This window comes from Salvia hispanica, chromosome 1, assembly GCF_023119035.1.
Source record: "Salvia hispanica cultivar TCC Black 2014 chromosome 1, UniMelb_Shisp_WGS_1.0, whole genome shotgun sequence".
Taxonomy (NCBI): domain Eukaryota; kingdom Viridiplantae; phylum Streptophyta; class Magnoliopsida; order Lamiales; family Lamiaceae; genus Salvia; species Salvia hispanica.
The window spans coordinates 32,767,560-32,777,940 of record NC_062965.1 but is presented as its reverse complement, the minus strand read 5'-3'; the positions used below and the strand labels follow the sequence as shown (position 1 = coordinate 32,777,940).

The 10,381-nt window shown below is 34.5% G+C and overlaps 1 protein-coding gene across 1 annotated transcript; it reads left to right on the top strand.

Moving 5' to 3' along the window:
- The first annotated feature begins 3,556 nt into the window (after positions 1-3,556).
- On the top strand, positions 3,557-6,509 carry LOC125201892 (AP2-like ethylene-responsive transcription factor TOE3). The gene is made up of 10 exons (XM_048100183.1): positions 3,557-4,278; positions 4,552-4,577; positions 4,687-4,717; positions 4,812-4,899; positions 4,981-5,126; positions 5,233-5,277; positions 5,359-5,462; positions 5,556-5,692; positions 5,826-5,936; positions 6,066-6,509. Exons 1-10 carry the CDS (start codon positions 3,812-3,814, stop codon positions 6,282-6,284), a joined length of 1,374 nt encoding a protein of 457 aa, XP_047956140.1. The 5' UTR covers positions 3,557-3,811; the 3' UTR covers positions 6,285-6,509.
- Positions 6,510-10,381: the final 3,872 nt, after the last annotated feature.

Sequence of the window (10,381 nt, the reverse complement as noted above, 5' to 3'; positions counted from 1 at the left end):
GAGGCATAGGATTCAGTTGACTCACCGACATGCAAATACTCGTCGAAGAGGTCAGCCGTTGCCCGTAGCAAGTTGTCGGATGGCACAATACACTTTACCGCCGTGAGACTTTGCGACGGTTCGTCTGCGACTTCTTGAAAATATTCAACGCGGTGACAATGTGTTGACAATACGCATAAACAACCATTTTGACATGCGAGCGCGCGAAAGTAATCTTGGATACCGGCTAGTCGGAAAAATAGTCGCAACGAGCCTTCATGGGCTCCTCTCGATCACGAGGATGTAGCGACGTTTTGCTCTAGTTGGTTGAGGAGGAGGGGCGGGGGTATTGGCGCGACATAGGGTTCATAGGCGGCGATATTGTTCATAATATTCTTGTTCTTCGCGCTCCGCTCCGCAATGAGATTGGTGAAATCCATTTTTGAATTTTTAGAGGGAGTTTGGGTGAGAGAGGAAGATGTAGATGATTTGATATGAAAAAGTATGAATGAGAGATAATTTGATGTGAAAAGTGGATGATGAATGGTGTATTTATAGATGATTTTGGGATAAAAAAAATTCACAAAAATCAAAAAATGTCTATAAACAACTCTATTTTTTGGGAATCCAATTTTTTTTTTTTTTTGGTATTATTTATGAATTTTTAAAAAAAAATAAAAATAAAATCGAATTTGCCAACGCTATGCGTTGCCAATAAAACGCCACGTATGCTCACCCGGCACGGACGTGCTCTTAGCTAAACGTCGAAATGCATGGCGGACAGACGGCTCTGCTTGCGCACTGAACGACGGACGGCAAGCGAACCCTGCGGATGCTCTTATAGAATCCTTTCATCAAAATCTACTGTTTACTTTGAATTACGATTTATATTTTTATTGGCATGATTTAATGGTTTTTCAACAAGCCATGCATGCATACCATTATACCAAGAATAAAGCGCAACTAAGTTAGTTAAAATTTTTTTCTTTAATTCAATAGATTACAGTTTGAGTTTATAAGTACAAATGGTAAACCATTATTCCATAATAACCTGTTTAAAAAGTACTAGTAGTACGCTTCCATGATTAATTAAATGGACCATCCATCACTCTTCCATTATCGCCACCCTAGTTTAATACTCTCCCATCTCATATTATTTTATATTTCGGCTTGTCCTTATTTATTTGCATTATTTCTTTTTTTAAGTAAGACTTATGATATTAAATTTATAAGTATATTATAATTAATTAAATATTATTATTTTATTAAATGATTTCTCATTATACTTAAAATACTAATCTAAATAAAATAAGTAATATAAGATGGATGGAATATAATCTAGCATCTCAAGATGACAAAAATTCAATTAGGATATACTCCTCCATTTCATTAAATAAGTCATTTTGCCATTTTATGCGTTTTTTATAGTGAATATTTTCCTTTTAAAAATTAACACGCTTTTCACTTACTTTACTCTCTTACTTTATTCTTTATTCATCTATGCATCTTTTTCATTTTCTACTTTATAAAACTCACTTAATATAATTTTTTAAAATTGCGTGAAAAATACATATGCTAATACAGACGGAGGAGTACTGTATTAGTAATAACAATGTTTGACATCAAAAATAAATTTGTCTCAATGTAAGCATAATTCAAAAAAAAAAATTTAAATGTTTACGAAAATCATATCTATTCACAATAAAATTTGTTCGATTCGCAAATGATAATATGGCATGCCAATATTCCATCATCACATGTATCATTTCTTAATTATCAAAAAAAATATTTATGTACTAATAGTTTATTTCTATTACTATGATTAAGTTGATTATATTTCTCCGTTCCATTTAATATAGCTCACTTTTTTTTTCACAATCAAGATGATCAATTACTAAAAAAAAACATTTATTCTATTTTTTTCCCTTCTATCTTACTTACTTTCTCCCCGGAATAAAATTGTATAAAATCCGTACCAAAAGGATTTTTTCTGAACGGCGAGTACTTAATACTTCCTCCATTTTTTAAAAATAGTCATTTTCATTTATAAAAATTTATCTTAATTTATTACTCCTCTTCAACAAATTATTTACGACATATACTACGATTACAATACTAAAAATAATATAGCCCTACTATCTAAGGAATAGGGGAAATTTCCCCTTACCATGGCAAATTAAATTTCAAAGTTTGCTTTTTTCCCTAACTTTTTTGGGTTTATTTTTCATAATTATTTTAACTGGCCCCCAAACCTCACTAACATAAAAATCACCAAACCGTCACCACCAAACCACCCCATATAGAATTCATGCTCCCTGTAAATGTAATTAAGAATGTTTATATAAGTGTCATCGCCACCATAAATGCTACGGTCCAAACACTAATTGAAATTAATAGTAGTAGTATTCATTTAAGTATACTAATTATCCTCGAGTAAACGTTTTGTTTACTTGGTAAAGGAAGATCTAAAAAATAGTACTCCTATTTACTAATTGAAGTCTGAATTATTTAGATATTTTTTATAAATAAATAAATCTATATAAAATCGCCATTTTCAAAACACGAATAATGGGGAAAAAACTCTTTGCATCCTTAACACCGACCCGAATCCAGATCTCAAGTCCCATCTACGTCATCATTCAAGCTATTCTCTTCCTATTACTCTGCAGCCATTAACTATAAAGTTACATTGTTCACAACTACAAGCTATTTTACTTGTGAAATAAAACGTTGAACAATTAAACACGTAGTGACTCCATTGTTCTATTTAAAAATAAAAATTACAACCCCGAAAATTAGATCGATTGAGGAAGCATTTGACTAGATGTATTTGAGTGATTTAATTTGAGAGGGAGAAAATGAAGATGAAGGTATGGACTATGGAATTAGATGGTATTTATAAGGAAAAAATCGAATTAAAAAAAAATTGAGTTACGACCCGTGTCCAACCCGAAACCCTCCAATGCTAGGCCGACCACAACGCGACCGTCTCCGGAGCGGTACGCGGCCGGACTGACGGTCCGCCTCAGCCGCTTACTCCATCCTCATGCGCCCAGCTCAGCCTGTTCCTTCCCTCCTCCAACGCGCAGACGAGGCGGGCGACCAAGTGCGATCCGGCCGCATGGGTAGATGCTTTTATACATATACTTTATCTCTTTATTCACTACTGCTATCAAAACAAAAAATTACTTTATACATCTCGTGGTTAACTAGTGCATCAGGATAGGAAAAATTAAATAGTGAAATACAATTCTTTGTTATAGTAAAATGTAATAACAAAATGAAATAGTTATTAATATATATTTCCAAATAGCAAAATGAGCATTTAACCACAAAAATAAATATAGTACTACATATCTGTTACATCATCAGAAGTTTATAGGTCGAGTAAATAACAAAAATGCATACGAATTTTATACAAAAGCTGTTTTGATGATTCATAAAGTTAGTTATACTGATAATATTTCATCAGTTACAAAAGAATATATAATATTTATATAATATTTTTAGTTGAACAAATATTATAAATTTATTTACCCGGCTTTCGCTCTTTCGTTCATAATTTCATCTCTCCTCCAATTGCCTCTTCTCTACCTCCGTTGAGAGATAGAGGCGAAAAAGAAGGAGAGAGGGAGGGAAGTGCAGCACAAAATTCTCTGTTTGCGCTCTCCCTTACCGAAACACACACCAATAGATACACTGTTTACTCTAATTATTCCTTCCTTCCTTCTCCACCATTCCTCTGCCCTCATTTGCTTCCCGCATGCACTTTTCGCCGCAGATATAGCTGCGTATCGTAGAAACCTAGTCAATTGAAATTTGAAACACGAAGATGTTTAACCTCAATCTGGCTATTGATCCTTCGCCGCCGGCCGCCGATCCAGCCGAAACGGCGTCGGATAACCACTTCGGCGATCAGATGGAACATTCCGGCAGCTCCACCTCCTCCGTCGTTAATGTGGAGACGTCGAGCACTGCCGGCGATGACATCTCCTTCTCGGATCACTTCGTCGGCTTCGACATATGGAAGATCAACGGCGACTGCGAAGAGAGCGACAAATCGAGCTGCGGTTACGTGACGAAGGAGTTTTTTCCGGTGAGTGGCGGGGAGGAGCGGATGCCGATGCAGTGCTTGGGTCTCTCCGGGAACCGCCATGAGCTGAGGATTCTCGCTCAGGAGCAGCACCAACAGAAGCGGCAGCTAGTGAAGAAGAGTCGGCGGGGACCGAGGTCGCGCAGCTCTCAGTATCGCGGCGTCACATTCTATCGCCGCACCGGACGTTGGGAATCACACATTTGGTATCATTTCAATCATCTTATTTTATTCAATTCAATAAACTTATTCTGACAGTTTACTATTATGAAATATACTATTAAAATTTCAATTTCCTAAATGTTCGATATTGTAGTCCAATATTGTTTAAACAAACAGTTAGAGTTCACTATTGGTGCTTTTGTACTTCACTAGTTTTACTTGTTTGATGATCATGTATGATGTATTCTTTTTCGCGACTTAGATTGGATTTCTGCGTAGTAATTGATGATTAAGGTTTTCCTATGTGAATGGTGCAGGGACTGCGGCAAGCAAGTTTATTTAGGTAAGAAGGTTTAAATGAATTGCTATAAATGCCCCCTCTTTTGTCGAGCTATTGTTTTTTTCACATGGTACTGATATTTTGGAAACCTGCTGGGAAACGGGACTTGTAGGTGGATTTGACACAGCACATGCTGCGGCTCGGTAAGGGAGTTCATTCTGAGTTTAAGGTTCAAAATGTGAGGTCTAAGGAGTTGTAGTTGATTGAGTCATGTGACCCCTCGGATTCAAACTGTAGGGCATACGACCGTGCTGCAATTAAGTTTCGTGGACTGGATGCAGACATCAATTTTAATGTCTGTGATTATGATGAAGATCTTAAGCAGGTTTGTTGAGCTTGCTATGGTGTCTCAGTTGATGTTTTTATCTGAACTTCTGATACTTGGGTTTCTTTCTTTGCTCAACAGATGAGGAACTTAACAAAGGAAGAAGTTGTGCACATACTCCGCCGCCAGAGCACTGGATTTTCAAGGGGGAGCTCGCAGTATAGGGGAGTGACTTTGCACAAATGTGGACGATGGGAAGCTCGGATGGGGCAGTTTCTAGGCAAGAAGTAAGATGGCTCTAGAATCACTCAATTTCTCAAGGATCTTTTATTATTATGTGGCTGTTGCTAGTCATTGCCAGAAAATCTTGTAATGGGCAATGTTTGTGTGCAGGTATATCTATCTTGGATTGTTTGATAGTGAGATAGAAGCTGCAAGGTCTGGTCTCATTGTATCAGCAACTGTGTTGGCATTTGATGATTTATTTGGTGTAATTATCTTAATAAATTTGTGTTTCAGGGCATATGACAAGGCTGCTATCAAGTGCAACGGAAGAGAGGCAGTCACCAACTTTGAGCCGAGCACATACGAAGAGGAGTTGAGCTTGGAGGAACCCATTGGAGGTAAAGATATTTGATGCAGCGAATACTATTTCCTTGAAATGACATTCGTCTGGTCGTTGGTTTACTCATTTTCTTCTACCTTGTTATATCAAGCTGGCGATCTGCACAATCTAGATCTGAATTTGAGCATTGCTCCTCCTGAAAGAGTCCTCTGGGAAATTCATAATATGGAGACAGAGAGCTCTCAGATCAACTATGTCTCCAACAATCTGCCTGAAAGCAGACTTAAGGTAATTCAGTAGATATTTGAATATGGAGTTATCCGCTGACTACTTTTTTGCTCTGGTTGGGAGATCTGTCTCCCTCATTATGTCATTATGTGTGCACAGCACTTGCTAAGTCATCCTTCTGTTGTACTTGCAGGGCTCTGCTTCAGCCTCTGCTGCAGCTCAATTACCCCATGAACCTGGAAATATATGTCAATACCCTCTGATGTGGAGGGGACCCGATTCCTGTTTTCGTCCCGTTTATGAGGTAATAGTGCTTCAAAACCACTGACTTGATTCTACTTAGGTATCAATGTTTTTAAACTGTTACATTGGTAATGCTGATAAAATAATTAATTTATCATGATAAGTTGGATTTCTGTTATGGTATCTGCAGGGAACAACAATAGGGAAGGTTGTTGTTGAAGTTGATCCTTCAGCAAATTGGACAAGGGATCATCATCATCATCCCTCGCCACTCTTCACTACTGCAGCATCATCAGGATTCGCTACTTCATCAGGCCCCATCCATCATCAGTTGCCTTTCACCGCAACGCCCCCACACCATTATCTCCCACACATCACCACTTTGAACAATGGATCTCATTTCTACTAGAGGTGATCAGTAAGCACAAATGATCAAGGGTTCTTCCTAACTACATTCCACGGTTTCTTACCTCACTGCTTTGATATTTGATGATCTTTAATGGTGCATTTGTGTTACTTCAAATTGTTTCGATTTCAAACTGAATGTTTATAGAACTGTGGTTATTCATTATTGTCATCTTTCATGGCCTATTTGGTAATGGTTTTTAACATTTTGTAGATAATTGTTTCAGCATATTGAATTAGCATTCTCGTTATGGAGCTTGTTAGGTAGGAAAAATAAATGCTAAACCAATCTCTTGTACTACTACTGAAGCCATAACGATGGGGGCCTATTACGTGGAGCACAGACTTTTGTTTTTACTTGTTTCTATCAGAGTTGATAGAAATGAATTTTGAAGTAATAGTTGTAGGAAAGAGTGGGTCTGTTTTAGCCTGAACATTAAAAGGAGTATCCTAGTACTAGTGTTTATGTTTCCTGTGCTCCAACGTGGTAGCATCGGCATGGAGCTGTCCATTCATTGTGAATTTAATGGATTGTAAGTTCGTTCCTCCATTTACTCATGTATACTATGTAGGGACTCCCATCTCACTAGTTGCTTTTCTTCTTCAATCGTCCTTTTCAACCCACTGTTTCTTTTTGTTTTCTCATTCAAGGATCAACAAAGTTTTGAATTATTATGAAAGCACTGTCTAATCATTGAGTTGAATAGCACTTTGTCTACATTATCATCTGCTTCTTTAAACTCTTTTAGAGCATCTCCAAGGGGATAGGTAAATGAAGAGATAGACTAATATAACTATCATATTTACCTTTTTTCATTAAAAATCATTCTCTAAGAGGAGTGGTATTTGAGAAGGTATTATATATTTTTTCATTTTGAAGAGGTATCTTTACCACTCTATCAATGGAGAGGTAAAATCTTATAACTATCATATTTGTCTTATTTTCATGAAAAACCCTTTTTCAAATAGAAAGGTATTTGAGAAGGTATTACATTTTATATTTTTTTAATATATTTTGTACTATTATTTTATTTTTAAAAAATAATTTACCTTTTTATACATTTTCCCCCTTTGGAATGTATTACTACTTTTTAGAACGGTATATTTCACTTTTTAATAAGATAAATATATAATATACCTTTTCTATATATCTTCTTCCCTTTGAGTTGAGATGCTCTTAAAAAAAAATTAAGTTTAATTTTCACTCTTTTTCTTTTGAGTATCGTCTTAATAACATTACAGCACGTCATATCCTTTTTTAATTCAAATTATATTTTTAATTTTTACCTCATTATGTACAGACGAAATTATAACACGATTTGATATTTAGTATACTTAGTTGAGTGGACTAGACGAATGGTGAGACAATTATTGAAGTCAGTAAAAATGAAAATGAAAAGATTAGGATGGTGCAGTCTTTTCCGGTTAGTGTGGCCGTCATTCTTCCTCCCCCACATCGAAGGCCCTAGCTAGCCTAGGTCACTATGCTTGATTGCCCAACTCTTAATTAATCAGATTTAAATGGATGTGACAATTCTATTTTACTTTCATGTCTCTTTTTAATTCATTCTTCATCAAAAGTTTTGGCAGCTCACATCGCCACTATACATCATTAAAATCTTTTTATTCTCGGACATAGACGCAGACAGTATATTGTTTGATGATGGTGAAGTGATACTCCATGCCCAATCTTGTTTTAGTGATAAACATCCTAATGATGTTGAAAATATATAAGGGGGTGAGGAGGGGCAGGGTAGCTGGAATTTAAAATGTGAAAGATAACTGAATTTTTTTCACACATTTAAAATCTACTACATGGAGCAAGACATTAATCCAGGCAAATGGAGTACCATTATTATGTTTAGAACATCTGCGCATGGAATTGTGCATTTCATCGAGTAGTTTGGTTCTTGAAAAAAAGGAGCATTTACATATATGAGTTGTCAAATCTGGCCTTCTCCTACTTCAACATGGCAATTGCAGCCTTACTCCATTTAGTACCAAGGAATATGAGTTTCCACCAATGGATAATGTTAAATGTTAATATAGGCACTCACAAACATCCACTAGTCGTTTCACAAAAGAGTCTTGTTTAATTCATTCAAATAAGAGTGGACTTCAAAAATGGTCCCTGGACTATAGGTTTATCTTGAAAATGGTTCCTGGACTTTAAAAATATCACCAGTAGTCCCTGGACTAAGGGTTAATATCAAAAACGGTATTTTGAGACGAAAATGCCCTTTTGAGGGGTTTTGAGGGGTTTGGGCAATTTGGTCTTTTTACACTTTTAACATTTTAAATCTGATATTATTTTAGTTATGTACTAAATCTGATATTATTTCAAAATTATCATTTTTCTTCCCTTTTGTCATCCTTCACTTTGTTTCTTTATTTCAATATTAGATTTAATTTTATAAAATTAAATTTTAAATTTCAATTTTTAAATATCAATAAATATTTTTAATTAAAACTAATAATTCATGGAAACTATAAATATTGATTAAAACTATTAATTTTTGTTATTTAATATAATATTAAGCTGAATTGAAGAAGTACAGAAAAATAATATTAATCGTGATGGAAAAATAAGAGCTATTCTATTTAGCATTCGTTCGGTTGTTATAATTGCTTGTGATTGAATATTATGAAGTCGACTAAAAATTTTGTATAGGAGTATTTTTGTTGAAATTTTCTAGTCATTTTGATTGATTGTTTTCAAATTAATAAATGAAAATTATATTAGTCTTACATTAGACGCATATTTATTTCAGAATAAACCGTGTTATATTGTCTATTTATGATTAAAGCTATTAAATATTGATTAAAACTAAGACGTTGTTATATCTTATTGATTAAATATTAGACACTATCAAATATTGATTATGACTAATAATTTTTGTTATTTAATAATTTTTATAATTAAAAAATTTTATTGATATTTAAAAACTGAAATTTAAAATTTAATTTTGTAAAATTAAATCTAATATTGAAATAAAGAAACTAAGTGAAAGATGACAAAAGGGAAGAAGAATGATAATTTTGAAATAATATCAGATTTAGTACATAACTAAAATAATATCAGATTTAAAATGTTAAAAGTGTAAAAAGACCAAATTGTCCAAACCCTCAAAACCCCTCAAAAGGGCATTTTCGTCTCAAAATATCGTTTTTGATATTAACCCTTAGTCCAGGGACTACTGGTGATATTTTTAAAGTCCAGGGACCATTTTCGAGATAAACCCATAGTCCAGAGACCAATTTTGAAGTTCACTCTTCAAATAAATACTACTCCTACAACTGAAGAAAAAGAAAGTCATGTTTTTACTATAAGTGCAACCATTTGAAGTTGTTTATTAGTAACCTGGGAAAATGCCTTCAAGATTGCTAATCCATTTCCAATGCTCATTTTCACCCTTACTTGATACTTAGAATATTCCATTCTCGAAACCCTTTTTCTATTTTATTTTTTTACACAAAATTGGTACTAGAAGATATTATCTAAAGGTCCAAGTTGCTAACCAATTTCAAAAGTTCATATTTTTTAAAAATGGACGGATTAGTAAATTTCTTCTTTAAGTGATGTGTCTCATTTTTCACTAAAAACACTTTAACTAAATATCATTGAACGTGGAATAGTCATATTAATCATTCTGAAGTGGTAATTAGGATTAGTTCATCGAATATTTATTGCTAAACTAAACATACTTTAGAATTTTTACTCGGAGTGACATTTCCCTCATTATTGACCATTCACCCTAATTATAGAGGGGGTTACTCTTATTTGGATTTTTAGTACAAATAGCTACATGGTTGATTTAACTATCTGAAATACAGATGATATTAGATTAGTAAATCACGTTGAAGAATAAATTGAGTATTCACCCGTTGTATTTCCATTGGAAATTGGGAATTGATCTTTTGTGAATTGTCTGTATTAAGAAATTTAATAATAGGACTACTTGTTGGCTGTTGCTGATGGGCTAAGAGCACTCCCAATGGTCTTCCTTATTTCTCCCTTATTTCTCTCTAACTCCTGCCATATTAGCGCCACATCAGCACCAAAATTTATCCCCAGTTTTTAGCCAACTTTTAGCCAACTGC

What these genes read in the sequence shown, in the direction of transcription:
- LOC125201892 (XM_048100183.1), top strand. Translation starts at nt 3,812, where the DNA reads ATGTTTAACCTCAATCTGGCTATTGATCCTTCGCCGCCGGCCGCCGAT. An exon ending in ACAGCACATGCTGCGGCTCG is followed by an intron (nt 4,718 to 4,811) that starts GTAAGGGAGTTC and finishes TTCAAACTGTAG; the next exon opens with GGCATACGACCGTGCTGCAA. An exon ending in ATGATGAAGATCTTAAGCAG is followed by an intron (nt 4,900 to 4,980) that starts GTTTGTTGAGCT and finishes TTTGCTCAACAG; the next exon opens with ATGAGGAACTTAACAAAGGA.